This window comes from Xyrauchen texanus, chromosome 17 (genome assembly GCF_025860055.1).
Source record: "Xyrauchen texanus isolate HMW12.3.18 chromosome 17, RBS_HiC_50CHRs, whole genome shotgun sequence".
Taxonomy (NCBI): Eukaryota; Metazoa; Chordata; class Actinopteri; order Cypriniformes; family Catostomidae; genus Xyrauchen; species Xyrauchen texanus.
In genome coordinates, this window is record NC_068292.1 from 39279508 (window position 1) to 39296030 (window position 16523).

General features: G+C 37.7%; 1 protein-coding gene across 10 annotated transcripts in view; it reads right to left on the reverse strand.

Annotated features, from left to right (window-relative positions):
• LOC127657466 (rho GTPase-activating protein 32-like) overlaps positions 1 to 16523 on the reverse strand; it is a 68681-nt gene that overhangs the window by 44487 nt on the left and 7671 nt on the right. For 9 of the 10 annotated variants that reach the window (XM_052146233.1, XM_052146231.1, XM_052146230.1 and 6 more), the window contains exon 2: positions 73 to 141. The exons of the other annotated variant lie outside the window; for it this stretch is intronic. In XM_052146233.1, the coding sequence (XP_052002193.1) occupies positions 73 to 116 (44 nt within the window). In that variant the 5' untranslated portion in view covers positions 117 to 141. The remainder of the gene's footprint in view (positions 1 to 72; positions 142 to 16523) is intronic. 10 annotated transcript variants of the gene reach the window in all.

Consider the following 16523-nt stretch of genomic DNA (forward strand, 5'->3'; position numbering starts at 1 on the left):
TAGTTCAAATGGAGTCAGATTTGATCCCACCCTGTAAGCATGCGGTACGTTTGGCTGCAGAGCGGCACTTACCGGACATGTCTGCCAGGGACATCGCTCTCACAAACATGGCGCATTTCCGAACCCACTGGGGTCCTGACACTTGACACAGAAAAGGAGAATAAAGGCCATATAAAGTTAGCCATGAGTCGGAGTTATAAATCTCATGCACAGACTTTTTCAGTTTTTGTGATTACTGGAGCAAAATTATTTTTAAACATCAATTTACAGACATTGCATTTACAAAGAGCACCGTCTAGGCAATTTCTAGCACATATTTTAAGACTGTCTTTTATTGACAAGTAAATTAATTAAAATGATCAGTGAACACAAGACAGTCTTTTGTACAGCTGTCCTGCAGACAGCAGTACACATAGACAAAGATTGGGCCAAAGAGTCCATGAGACCTCCAGGCAGGAATTCTCTGGCATGGGGAGAATTCTGCAACCATGGCAACGTGTGATGAAGAATGGCATGTTTTTGTAGGAGGATTTTTGACCTGTTGGAAGTTAAATTCATCAATCTTAAAAAAGATTTTTAGGTCAGAAACATACTTTACCCAAGCACATAAACGCAGATCCGAATGTAGGCCAATGCATTGAGAGTGTGTAGCCCATTGTACATACTTAGTATTCTTGTGACACGCATGAAATCAAACTTCAACTGTTATCAGGCCAAAATTCCACGCAAATATAGTGGAATGCAGATGCTTCAAGCTACGCAAACTGGATTTTGTGCATTGTGCAAATTAAATTGTCAATTTTGTAATGCCCAATTCCCAATGCGCTCCAAGTCCTCGTGGTGGCGTAGTGCCTCAATATGGGTGGCCGAAGGCAAATCTCAGTTGTCTCTGTCTGAGACAGTCAATCTGCACATCTTACCACCTGGCTTGTTGAGCGTGTTAACGTGGTCATAGCACGTGTGAAGGACCACGCTATTCTCCGCAGCATCCATGCACAACTCACCATGCGCCCCACCGAGTGAGAGAACCACACATTATAGAGACCACAATGAGGTTACCCCATTTGACTCAACCCTCCTAGCAACCGGGCATATTTGGTTGCTTAGGAGACCTGGCTGGAGTCACTCAGCACACCCTGGATTCAAACTTGCGACTCCAGGGGTGGCCACCCTTTGAGTCACTATTTTAAAATTTCCAATATTATTGTCACTGGTAACATGTTTCTAAGGTGTTCGCCATGGAGACACCGTTTGAGACGTCAAAAATCCATTCACAATTTAGCATCTTCAATATTTTGGCATGACATTGCCCAAGTCTGGTGCTAGTCAGATGAATGAGGAGTATTTCAAAATCAAGAGCATGTAATTTTCAAACAATCCAAAATGTCCAACTTCCTGTTGGGCAGAGTTAATGTCTGTGGTGTGAAAGTTGTCCGACTTGAGATCTACAAACAATATGGACAAATTTTGGTGACTAGCTGAAAAAGGATGTTCTAAAGAGTCCCCTGAACATGGCCATTTTCTATTTGGCATTACAGAGCCCCCTCTACATGCCCATGAATGAATCTTTGCCCAGCCCTAATGACCGACGATTCAGATGTGTCTGCAAAAGATCATAAAAATTCAAGCATGCCAAGTACCTCAAAAACATATGAATATACATAAAAAGGAATAAGAGTTTAAATGCGTTGCCATGGCAACAATTGGTAAGATATCAAAAATCTCTTCATAAATTTAAATCTGTACAGCCTTGACATATTATAAAAAATTTAAGCAGTTCAAATAAAAATAAGAGTGCTATTCCAAAGTTTGTAAAAAGTGCCACACTTCCTGCTGCCAATTGGTGGCGCTATGACCATGCCCCACAATAGACATATCCATGTGATCAGCCCCCAATATCAAACATGAATCAAAATTTGTATCTAAAATCGCACAATGCATGGCGAAGATATGAGCACTTCCTTTTTTAATTTTTCACCATTAATTTATTGCCTCGCCATGGCAACACCATTTGAAATATCTAAAATCTGTTCGCAAATTAGCATCTTCAATGTCTTGCATTATGATGCCCATGTTTTGTGCCTGTCACATAAATCCCCTAGGAGGAGTATTTCAAATTCCAGAGCATGAATTTTTTTCAAACAATGCAAAATGGCAAACTTCCAGTTGGAAAGAGCCTATGACTATGAGGTTGAATGTTGTCCAGCTTGATGAGATCTATATGTGTACAAAGTTTGATGACTGTAGATGAAAAGGCGTGCGCTACGGAGCCTCCCAAATATCCAAATTTCAAGGATAGTTCCCCATGTGAACTTTTGCCAAGATCTAAATGGCAGACGATTCTGATGTGTGTGCAAATTCTTTTTTTTTTTTACCCAAAAGCCCCTGAAACATTGAAAGGAAGAATGTAAACAGTAATCCTTAGGAAAACAATAGGGCCTTCGCACTTACAGTGCTTGGGCCCTAATAATAGTAATATATCAATCGTGCACCTTTAACTTTTAAACCCTCACATTTTTATTTATTTTGACATTCTGAACTCTCCAGGAAGTCCTGCATAGCTATTTGCAGGAAAGTTCACAGTAGTTTAATTAGATTCTTATTCAAATTCTGGTAAAATGCACCTTAGGGCTGCTTCAAAGTGGAGATTCATAGACTTAAAATATTGATCCGTTTCTCACCCACACCTTCCATAATGCAGTCTTCTAGATTATTTTATGCAGCATTTATATGCTTTCAGAACCTTAAAAAGTTTGGCTACCATTCACTTACATTGAATGGACAAACAGAGCCCAGACATTTTTCTAAAAAGTCATACACATCTGGGATGGCATGATGGTGAGCAAATGATGAGAGAAATTTCATTTTTGGGTGCACTATCCCTTTAATCTAACAAAAGGGGTAACAAAGACTTCTGTTAAATCAACAAAGCAGGCAATGTAATCTCCATTTTAATTTAAGTTAATTATTGTCCCTTTACTTAACCTAAGTTACAATGCTCCATGACTGTCTGATATATTCAATAAATCATAAAAACTTTGCTCATCCATCCATATTAGCACAAAGCATTGAGACCAAACTCATCTATCCATGGTCAAGGCTCTAACAATTTTCAACTACTAAACAAAATTCTGAACCCTTACAAAAAGGTACCATGGTATTACCATGTTTGTTTTGGGGAGCACAACCATGGCTGTAATACCATGATATTCTTTGACATACACCGATATATCAATATTGTAATCATTCAGTATCATGGTTTAATGCATTAAATTGCTGCATCAAATTAGCATCTGATAACATCATTGTACCATGGAACTGCAAGTACATAGGCTGTGGGTCACCATAGTAACACTGCTAGAAGTTGTCCCAGTTATAGTTGTCTGCTGTCATTTAGAAGCGGCCGAATTGTGCTGATACGGAGAAGCGAGAGAGTAAGAGAGGCTTTTAATAGCAAAGTCGTGCTGTCAAAGACCATACCATCATGTGGGCAGCATCTCTATAGTAACAGCACTGCTTTGGCCATGAAAAAAGCTCCATGGTTGTGTGTATGTATAAATGGTGAAACCACATGGGGGTTAAAAAAAGAAACCAAGAAATATGTAGAGAGATACATTCAAACGAGTTACAGTGGGCTGTGCTTGCACAAGTACCAGTATTTATGTGTGTATGTGGTTTTCCTAGTCATGACAACACTAGAAACAAGAAGTCTTTGTCATGCCCAAAGGTGCACTGAATAAAATGGGTCACACACAAACACATTCACACACTATTATTGTCACTGCCTCCTGTTGCTTATCTGGCCAGTCAGATCCCGAGACTAGCTGATTTCCTTGCTACTGTGCCAACTGGCCTTATGGGATGTAAATATTTGTGCCGACAATGACTCAATTAACATATGATTCATCACAAAATGATGCAATGGTTATGATGTGGTTTTATATGCAATTCATATAGGGCTGTGCAATATGAAATATTTTATTTATATTTGTGATGACTTTGCTTGTGATATAAAATTAAGAAACATTGTGAATACTGTGATAATTAAAAGTAACCTAAAGATTGTCATTACACTAATTTTACAATCTCTCCTTGTCTTGCGACTTGTGATTATGAGAGTGTTAATACAATTGTTTTGATTTGATGTTGACCAATTTATGGTTTTTGTGGATTAATCCAAGCCGATGGTTGCTTTTGAAACATTTTTTTTTTTAAATCAAGTATTAGCAAAAATCGGTTGACATAATTTGTATCTTGGTTGCAAAATAAACTACATCTGGAATTTCACTTAAATTTGACTCTGAAGGCCTCTATGGCTGCGCCGCCCCATCACAGAAAGACTAAGAATCTTTTTTTAAATATTCAATCGGCCGATTAATCGGTTTCGTTATCGTATCTGCAAAATCGATAGATTTGTCTTGAACATTGGGAGGTTGCAGTGTGAAGCATTTACATATTTACATTGAACATCCCTGGGAAAAATCCAATATCGGTTGACCTCGAATTGTATTATTATTCAGGTTTAAACTTTTAGAAGCAAAATTGCAGATTTAAACTGTCCATTTAAAAAAACCTGATACAAAGTCTGAAAAAACTTGCAATATTTAGCTATATCGCCAACTCTATTTTGTTGTAAACAAAATAATGTTTCACACACACACACACACACACACACACACACACCATTAAAACCACCTGCCTGATATTTTGTAGGTCCCCCCTCGTGCCACCAATTCAGCGCCAACCCACATCTCAGAAAAGCATTGCCATTTCTCAGCACAATTGTACAGAGCAGTTACAATACTAACACCAACATTCATGCCATGGTCCAAATCACTGAGATAAAAAAAAATTCTCCATTCTGATGGTTGGTGTGAACATTAACTGAAGCTCCTGACCCGTATCTGCATTATTTTACACTGGATTAGCACTGCTGTCACACAATTGGCTGATTAGATAGCAAGGATGATTGTTGGTGCCAGATGGGCTGGTTTGAGTATTCTGATTTCCTGGGATTTTCACACACAACAGTCAGAATCTTCTCAGGATGGTGCCAAAAACAAAAAATGCATCCATTGAGGGGCAGTTCTGTGGATGGAAATGCCTTGTTGATGAGAGGTCAACAGAGAATTGCCAGACTGGGCAAACTGACAAAGTCTATGCTAACTCGGATAACCGTTCCGTACTGTTGTGGTGAGAAGAATATCACCTGGACAGGTTGTTAGTTGTGGTAACAACACTAATGACTTCAGAACATGACCCTGAGATGTCATCAAACTGGAACTGGCTATTACGATTATTGTTTCTCAGTCTTTGTTGCTCACAGCTGGTGTCCTGGATCTGATCTCAAAACAACACAATAAGACAGCAGGCATTAAGTCACTCAAGTAGAAGATGCTTTAGATGCTATTGTCAATTGTCTTTTTGTCAATTGTTTGGAGTCACCACCAAAACCCAACTCCAAATCTCCAAGACTAAGCAGCTTTTTCCCCAAACTCATGGGACGGAAAACCTGCAGATATGCAGAAGACCAGATTAGAAGCAGAGTTTGTGGATGTCATATTGGAGAAAGACCAAACAAACATATTCCAGTAATGGCAATTTTCCACTGCACGTTACGGTTCGACTCCCCTCAACTCTACTTTTCTGAGATTGCAGTTTAGTGCCACCTCAACGTGGGTGGGATTATAGGCTGATCGTCATAGTTGTGCCACCTCTACTGCAGTGACATCATCTTAAACACAACACAAACTGACCAAAACAATAACACGACCGCTAGCTGTTAGCTCGCAGCATATATACAACTAATCGATACAATTGATAATTACCGATAATGGAAATCATTGACAATAAATTTCATTATTGATTAGTTGTATATATATGCTGCGAGCACAGATAAGCTCAATCAGTGACTCACTTAACAGCACTGTAAAAAATTTGTGGAATGTGAAAATGTAAAAATTTGAAAAATGACACTCGTTTGAAATATTTGAGATAAATTGAAGTGGAAAAAAACATGACCCAAGTTGCCGAGCGCAAGAGAGCACTTCAAACACTTCAAAGATAATAATAGGCGTACAGTTTAAAGTGAAGCAGTTACTATTACAAAACTGTTTGTTTTTACCACATACAAGTCTCCATTGAACTTCACGGAGCACACGAGCATGTGAGTAAATCAAACTGATCGCAATGGAGAAAGGAAGTGCCATTATTTTTATTAAAATGTTCTTTGCGGTTTGAATTCGTGCAACATCATAGCGCAATTTCGGTTTCAATGTAATCAATTTTGCAGCACTCATGGATATCACACTGATGTTTAGAGCTCAAGGTGTGCCGGTTTTTAAAGTGTTTTAGATTATTTCTCCACATCAAACAAGTGCATGTAATACAATGAGCTCCGGGAGGAGACTTCTCAGCATGTTTATAGATTATTGTATTATATTAAACTTATGTCTATTGCTGAATATTTTGTGTAATAACACCAATGTTCCTGAAAATTGATAGTCCTCCTGACAATGCCAAATGTAATGTCTGATTTCAGCAGAAATTAATACAATGGCAAACATTATTTTACTGGATATGCATATTTTTGAAAAGAATAGTTAAAAACGTGATCAGTGACAATACTAATTTAAAACATACAATATTAATTTTAAATACTTAAAATCTATGTAATCAGCTAGTGTACAAGCATATGCATCTAACAAAATAATGCATTTTCAGATGGGCAGAATTATGTATATTTCTAGTCTGGTGTCACCATTTCCCTCTGTTGGGCTAATTATTTGCCCCACTCCATCCCTGATGGATCATCATACAATGAACAATACCAATGGAGATACTTGTTAAACAGATAGCCTGATTAAACATATTTTCATTGATCATTTCTATGCACAATTCAAACAGTAGGAATATGTACCGTTTATGGTAAAAAGTAAAAATTGCCAAAAGTGGAGATGCGTGGTTTTCCATTGGACAGCGACGATATACATGATAAATGCACACCAGTGAATAAACATACATTTAATTGGGCAAGTTGGAGGACTAAAATCCACTTTGCATTATGCCTAAGAATAGGCGTAGGCCTTAAGTTCCTCCTAACGTTAACGTATTCAAGACACACCCTGCTCAGCATTTTCACATTATTCCACATTTCTGTATCACACATGAAACTAATTTTAGGACTGAATCCTGCCCACACTAATAGCCATGCAAGTATATCTACCACAAATTAGAAAACAGGGTGACACATTTCTAGGTGAATCCTAAAAAGAAGGGGCCAGGTCATATTTTAGCCCAAAAATCTAAAGAAAATGAATTACAGTATTTTGCAAAAATTTTATTAATTCTACTATTAGGTCCCTTAAGATTTTTGACAACTATTAGGTTGTCATGCAAAATATAAAGTCTTATGTTCATTACTGTTTCACAAGGAATTTATCAATTATAATGCTGTTATACCTCATGGTATTTGTTGTACTCCCTGATTAAATGAAAATGTATTGATTTTTATTGTGGGGGGTTATATTTACTAAATAGTATTTCTAAGAATAATCAAAAGAGAAAACAATTATGAGAATAATCATAAAGAAGAAAAAAAAAGATAGACAACACCAGTACAGTGTTCATTTTAGGACATACTCAAACCTCAGTGTCAGTTCTCAGACATCAGGCAGAACAGCCAGAATAAAAGGGTTTTGGGCTTCAGAATAAAAGGGTTTAGGCTTCAGGAAAAACATCGTCATGTCTAAAGTCTCAGACCAAAGGGCCTCGGACCAAAGGCATCGATCGGACCAAAAGGCAAGGGGGTAAATGTTCTTAATTGTCCTTAAAATACTGACACAATTAAAAAAATTTAAGGGTTCAAATAGTAGATTATATTTACTTAAGATAAAATCTGACTTTTTCTTGACAGGTTTTCAGAGATTTTCTCTTCTACTGTGGCATGGTCTATACAGTCATATCCAGGAACAGAGCAGATGCTACAAGTGTTCAAGAGGGAATTGTTCACTGAACTGGCAGAATGTGGCAGGGGGGAGGGACTCCTCACCGTGAAGATGTGAACGAACAACACTGACAGACAGAGCTGAATCAGGGTGAGTAAATTATGAGCCACTGCTTTATAAAACTCTATAATTCCACACTGGCAGGTTCTAGTTTTTCATTCTTGCCTAGCTGTCTATGACCGTAAGAAAGTTTTCACTCCCATCATCGCCTCATGCAGTCCTGTAAATGTTTGTTTTGTTCCACTCTCCCTTACTATTCACCCATAGCTTCTAAAGGCCCCTGGATTCCCCCTACCCCTTCTTCAAGATCCCACCCAACCCCCAGCTCTCTAAAGGACCTCATTCATAGATCTATCACTATCTTCATCAGTTTCTAGTGCTGAATACTCACCCAGTCAGGTCTCAGTAACAAGGATGGTCCGTGAGAGTTTCAGGCCAATCATACATTCATTGATCATGTACATGCGTTTTTACTATACAAGCTTACAGATAAATTGTGTAATTTTCTATGTAAAAATAAATATCTTCTATCCCAGCTCAATATGCAAACACAACTATATGAAAGTTATTTGCAAGTTGACTTCCCTGAGGAGTGTAAATACTATGGCTATGTGGCGCTAACATAACATTGCTCTGTTTCTTTCAGCAACCCGACTAGTCCGACACAGCAATGTGCTCAACCAATGGTGTGAGCTTGGGGCGAGACTATCGGTTTGCTCCTTCAATGGAAGATGGGGGAATGTTAGGGAAACGGGTTTGAAAATCATAATTTTTGCCACTCTGTTTGGTGTGCAGAAATTAGACACGTGTCATTGTTTCATTACTAGGGGATAACCTGGTGTGAGTTTTTGATGATTAGATTACTGTCTGGGAAAAAAACAGAACGGTTAACTGTTTTTACGATGTTCATATTATGCAACAGCACGGAGATGCACGTTTCTAAGGGAAATGTGGATGCCAAGCACACCAAAACGATAGGAAAGCTTATAAATACACAAATGAATAGGAGGTAAGAGATGATGCAACTTAGGGTACAACACTGCTTATCTGCATCCAGGGTGCAGAATGATGTGCTTCAGTGTGACCGGACTGCTTGAAATCACTTCAGAAATGCAGAACTTTAAGATTATTTTGTGAGCACAACATGCGGTTTACAACATCAAACTGTTTTTTAATCTGCAACAGTTTATTAAAGCAATCCGTTGGTTGTCAGGCACCCCACCATAAAGAATCGGCAACAGACTCCATAAAAATACAGTCCACAACACCTCTCAAATAGGGCTGGGACAACGCGTCGACGTCAAATAATGCGCGTCGATTCGTCGGACCCAAAACAAAGATGGCGGCGCCGGCGAGTAGTAGCAACACAAGTGGCTCCTCAGACTATCAGAAGTGCAAGGCGGCATGCACTCGTTCCTCTAAAGTATGGGAATTCTTTAATTTAAAAGGAAACAATTCCGTGATATGTCGTCTTTGCAAAATGGAGATGGCCTTCCATTCTAGCACCACCATCTGAAGAGGCGCCACCCGGGAGCAGCTGCAGATGACAGAGCACCGTAAGTTTTTTTTCAACTCCCCACTTTGCACTCGATGTTGGAGTAGGCTATAATACGTTGTCGACACCTAAAGTTTTCGCTTATAGCTATTAATAATGCGCTTATAGCTATGAATGTCATGAAAAATACATAGAGGACACTGACAACGCGCTGACAGACAGGACCAAGCAGGTAACATTTAATAAAGTCTCAACTTTCAAAATTGGTCATTCAAAGTAAATTAAACCATAAATAGGCCTAATATTTTGTGGCTCTTTAATGTGTCGTGAACCGATCATCTTTTCCTTGGTTAATTTATAGCATCAAATATGCTAAACATGAATGTAGCCTACATCAGAAGGACTGTTGTTTTAACCGCGGAAAGATGTCAGTACAGTAGCCTACAATCCATTATTCAAATTCAAATCCACCGACGTTAATCTTCTCTCTCCTGACTACTTTGTCGGACAAAAATGGCGTATTATGATTGATTGATCAGATTGCCAGTCAATCAAACTCCCGGCAAATGTTTTTTTTTTTTACATTTTATACACCCCCACCCCCGATGAAACCGGTATTACCGGTGTTGTCACAAGTTGATTAATCGAAATCGAACTGAAAAAAATGAATCGTTAGATTAATCGATGCATCGAAAAAATAAATCGCTAGATTAATAGTTTAAAAAATAATTGTTTATCCCAGCCCTACTCTCAAATAAAGCTGCAGACTATGCATAATAACGGGAACATTGTTTACAGCAGGCAAATTAACATTTATTGTTGAATGCTGAAAATTTTTATTCAAGCAATGCTAGATATAATGAGGGTGATTTAACTTCAACTTCTGAAAGTTACCACACTGATAGTAATTATACTCAAAAGCACCACGCGCTGCAAGCATGCTTAAACATCTCAAAATTTGCATCTCTCAATTCATACCTTTTAAAAGCACCACAGCTAAAAATATTTAACTCACTAGTTGGTTGTCGGATGACTAGTGGAACGTTCACTGTCTGTACTATATTTGACTTGTTCAGTAAAGTAATAGTACACCCAAAAATGAAAATGTTTCATCCCAGATGTGTTTTAATTTCTTTCGTCTGCAGACGAATAACACAAATTATGATATTAAGAAGAATTTCTCAGCTCTTTTGGCCATACAATGCAAGTGAATGGTGACCAGAACTTTGAGGCTACAAAAATCACATAAGTAAGCACAAAAGTAATTCATAAGACTCCAACTGAACAGGGCTCCAGACTAAAAAAAAAAAAAAAAAAAGGCTTAGGAGCCATTGGCTCCTAAACTAAACAATTAAGGAGCCAAATGGCTCTTTTTAGTTGCCAAATCATAGAATTGATCGATTTAGATTGCTTTTCAGAAATAAGATAGAAAGCCGAAGAGAAGGAATACGGCTGATAACCCATTCATAGGAGTTTTAATAAACAGAATATATTGTTAAGACAAGTTTGGATTCCCCTTTTTCTCAAATGTTCACACCCCTTTCATAAGTTATACAAATATAAGAGATAAAATATTTTTTTATTTAGAACTGCTCTTCAGAATCTGCATTACAGATAATTACATAAAGTATAGTATGCATATAAAAGTGTGTTGCCTTCTTGAGCATCAATGAATGTTTGCACCTCGTGTAATAGTTACCTAGTCCCTAGTTGTCCTAAGTGTCAAAAGCTTGATCTCACACACACACACACACACACACATGCATATACATATACATATACATGTATACATACATTTTATATATCAATACATACATGCACAACTGGTCAAAAGTTTTAAAACACTTGACTGAAATGTTTCTCATGATCTTAAAAATCTTTTGATTTGAAGTCTTATTCTTAAATGTTTGAAATTAGTTTTGTAGACAAAATATTAACCAACATATCAATTTATTTCATTACAAAACTACCATTTTATTAAAAAAGGTTTTTGAAATTGATGACTTGGACCAAATAATAAAGAAAACTCATTCAATACGGTTTAAAATGTCAAGAGTACATTTCTGCAAATTCTAGGCAAAGGGTGACTACTTTGAAGATGCTAAAATATAACACAGTTTTGATTTATTTTGGATTTTGTTTAGTCACAACATAATTTCCATAGTTCCATTTATATTATTCCATAGTTTTGATGACTTAACTATTATTCTAAAATGTGAAAAAAAGAAGAAAAAAAAAAAAAAAGATTATAATAAAGAATAAGTAAGTGTTTCAAAACTTTTGACCGGTAGTGTGTACCGGATGGACGGACGCACGCACGTGGACCGTCAACAATTTGGCACCCACTCACTTGCATTGTATGGACCTACAGAGCTGAAATATTAAATAATATTAATAAAATTAAGTTCAAAATCTTAATCTGTGTTCTGCAGAAGAAAGTCATACACATCTGGGATGGCATGAGGGTGAGAAAATTTTCATTTTTGGGTGAACTATCCCTTTTAATAACCCTCGGTCATTCAAATGCTCCAAATAAACAGCCAATTAAAGTAGCTTTTTTGGTGGATAGATCTACCAAAGAGTCTGGTAAATTAAATTCTTCCATTATATTTCAAGTTTGTGTGTAGTTCATGTTTAGTCTGCAAAACCAGGCAAAGCACCACATGGCTATATATATATATATATATATATATATATATTGCATTCTTGCCATGTGTAAATTTCATTTCACTGTTTTTAACAATAGATTCTAAATTCTTGCGGTTAAATTAGATCCGAGGTTAATGGTGAATCCACCGTCACTCTTCTTCATTGACTGCCTCCATCATTCACTTTTATTGTATGGTATAAAGATGTTGTCAGTACAGGTTTGACTGGATAAGATTTTTGGTGAAGCCTTTAAAACATTTGGTTTTCTGTGACATGTTAAACATTGTTGTTGCAAATTATGTAACTTTACAAAGGTAAAGTTATCTAGCTAACATTCAAAGTAGGGATGGGAATTTTGGTCATTTTGTCTACTCGTGTATTCCAACTAATTACTCGAGTACTTGTCGAGTACATTTACATTTATGCATTTGGCAGACGCTTTTATCCAAAGCGACTTACAGTGCACTTATTACGGGAACAATCCCCCCGGAGCAACCTGGAGTTAAGGGCCTTGCTCAAGGGCCCAACAGTGGCATCTTGGTGGTGCTGGGGCTTGAACCCCTGACCTTCTGGTCAGTAACCCAGAACCTTAACCACTGAGCCACCACTGCCCCATAGTACTCAAGGGGCAATTACATGTTCATAACTGTATTTATAATAACATGTCTGACAAACGTCTATGGCTGCTGCATTGTGCCTTGTTGTTCCAGTGTATTGTCTATTCATTATTATAGGCTGTTACAAAATAATGTGTTACAAAAAGTACAAAAGATTCAAAATCTAATGCATCATATTTTAATATTATGTGAAGATTTGCTGCTCAACTCTGAAAGAATGTGACCAACGCACGTCTGTCTGTTCTTTCTTCAGGTTACCGTAGTAATCTTAGTAAGCAGGCACCAGTTTTTTTTTAGGGGAATTCACACTGGGCACGTTTGCTGTGGTCCGATTCAGAGTGCGATTGTTCCCGGTGCCTCCGCAGTGTTGGTCTGATTTTGCACTCACTTGATTCTATCGAACCTCTGTCAATTTGCATTCATCTTACGTCATCACAAACACAAATGGAGAACACAACGTGACTCATCATACTGCGACTCATCATATCATTATACACAGCAGAGTGAACGACAACTGCATATATGTGCGCTTCATGTCATATCTCATCAGATGTCCAGGGGAAGGCGGCTTGCTGCTGCTCGCAAACGGAATTTTTGGAGGAGACAGCTGATTGTAAGTAATTAATTTGCATCTTTGTTTACACTGCACGCTTACTCACGTTCGTGTCCAAAGTGAAGTTATAGCCACTGTCATCTCCTACTATACCCTATATTTATAACCTATAATAGTATTTATATATAGCATTTATATGGTGTATAGATAGATAGATAGACAGACAGACAGACAGACAGTATTTATAGTGTTGATTGTACTTGTATGTCATTGTGGTGTCATTACTTTTTTGGGACTTTCAGGAATGTTGTGGATCCTTGTGTTGTCGAAACTAATGATGTCGTAATCGGCAAAAATGCATGTTCGGGTTACTTTCCTTCCTGAACGAGTGTGTACCCGAGTCAGAGTTGCTTTCACATTCACGGGAATCACGCTACAGTTCCATTGCAACCGAACTCAGACCACCTCCTACAGGTAGTCTCGGAGAGTCTGAATTTCCACCTTTCAACTAGGGAAGGTGCACTGGAATGACACTTTGTATTGGACATCTTACTTGGAAACACTTGTAAGGATAACAAATCATGTTTAGCAAATGTTTTGCAGAGACAGGTGTTCCAAGCAGTTATTTACACTCTCTTTGATTATTGTAACAATAGCATTGCAGTGTTGTATCAGTTTGGTTGCTACTAGACGTTTCTTACAATCACTGTACCCCTAAAAACCTCAATGTAATCAATCTCAAAATTAAAAATAAGCTCACACTTTGACATGTTTTCGTTTTAGTTTTCAGGTAAATGTCACTGGATTTCAAATTAATTGAAAAGTCACATCATGCGAGATCACTATCGATCATTTCTGCCATGTCCGAATAGAGTACCAGAGTACTCGTGCCCATCCCTAGTTCAAAGTATACTTCGGTTGTCTGTGTTGCTGATCGCTCCATGCACAGTGTGTGACGCAAATGTAATCATCAGTACAGTCTGTGCAGACTGTTCGTATGTGGCTCAGATTCTCAACATGCCAAATCTCCTCGTCTGAGCATGCGCTTGCCGTTGACTGAACTGAAAGTGTATCACAAAACAGTTGTAGTGTGAATGCGCCTTTCTTATCAATATCGTCAAAAGATTTTACTTTTGAACAGCTACATGGCCGACCAGGCGCAATCTGATCCAGAATGCAGAAAAGCAAAGTATACCCGGGCCTTTACATAAATTAGGTTTAATTAAATTTTAAACATAAGGGATTTTTAAAGTTTGAATGCATTAGTTGGAATGGGCTAAAAATTAAAACAAATCACTGTATGCCATTGTTTCCCAGGAAAAGTGCATTATGAAGGGTCATGGTGTTATTTTACATCTTGGCCAATACATTTTTTTTTTCGGCTATCATTGAAAATTGGAGAATTGGTTTTTTTTTTATACATTATTTGTTGTACCTTGTTTTTTATTAAAATTGAATATTTTAAAACCTTTCTTTAATGAAAATAGATAAATCACTGTCAACCATTGTTTTCCAAGAATAGTGTGTTGATGAATCGTTTTAATGCAACTCCTTGACAATTTATTAACATTATTTGTTAAATTCACCTTGTTTTTCCCCCCACAATTAATGAAATATATGTGCAGTCTTTTCTGGCACTTATAAAAATACAATTTATTTTTGTGGAGGGGCCGGTGAAAATATTGGCATTGTGAGCACAAATCTGAGCGAAACGGCCTGACTTAGCCAGCAGAAAAAATCTCAACTGTTGAGTCCTGCCCAGTGGGGGGAAATTCTTTTTTTTTTAAATATTGCTTCAAAATCTACATAACCCTTAAATACTAGAATGAGGCACAACTCATGTGTCTGGGACGACAAGGGACAACTGCAGATCGGGTAAAAGCGAGGTCAAATGAATCATGGACATTCCTAGAGCGGATCTTAGAAACTCTGCTCCCACAGTATCCCCTCCCTCTGTATGCTGGACGAATGTTCTGTCCTGCTTTCTATGGGGAGTCAGGAAAGGCTCAGAAGTGCTGCCGGCATACTAAACATTCTCTTCTGCATCCCAGCTGGGACAACGTGAGAGACGGAGAGGGGAATAAAAGAGGATGATGAGATGAGGAAATGATGGAGAGAGGCTAATAGAAGACTATTCTGAAGTTAGACAAAGCACTGGACTGTTTGCATGAGCAAGTCTGTGCAAATAGGACTCTAGAAATGGCAGTGAAGGAATAAAACAGTGTGAAAAGCACAGGGACAGATTGTATTAGAACTAAAGCTGTCAGCATTTACACGTCAACAATGTCTTTTTGGTCTAATGAAACGTAGCCTGTCAAGTCACTGTAAGGTAACAGAGGAAGTAAGATAGATAGATGGAGGGTCGCAACCCAAAAAAAGTTCTCATAGGGTCATGGACAGCAGGTTAAAAAACAATGCAAACAGGCTTATCAACTTTTCAAGGGAGAAGAAAACATTTTCTATATATTTTATTGTTGACAAACAGCTACAGCGACCAAAAAATAAATTGGCACAAAGTCATCCGTCAATTGGTAGAAGCAGTATGTATAGCGGTGTAGTCTCAGTCACCATTCACTTTCATTGCATTTTTCTCCATACAATGAAAGTAAATGATGACTGAGGCTGTCATTCGGCTTAACATTTCCTTTTGTGTTCCTCATTAGAAAGTCATAAATGTTAGGAACAACATGAGGGGTAGTAAATTATGACCATTTCAGGGTGAACTACCCCTTTAAATGTATAGTAAAGGTAATTTTTTACTCATTATTAAATTATAAAAAAAAATTAAAATGATTATTTGCAGAAATTAACATTAAATTTCCCTGCCCTAGCTATATTTGCAATGAACAGTGCCTTATACCAACAATCATTTGGCTTAGAGAGGACAATGTAGAGTACTACAATTTGAAATAGAATAATGCCTACCATTTCAAATAGGCCTATTTTTATTTAGTATTACGTAAATAGAAAACTATATTCCATTTCAAACATTGCCATGGTCTTTAATACCTTTAGGCATTAAAGTAGGCAACAATCTTTGATAAAATGCAAGAAAATCTAAAGGTGTGTTTGAGAATGTGATACATAGAGATAGAAAGCGATGCTCAGCCTTTGAGGGCTGACAGGGCAGGACGATTCTAGAGGTTAAACTGTGACTCTGCTGCCATTTATCCCAGGGGCATCAGTGCCAAGGGCATCAGAGC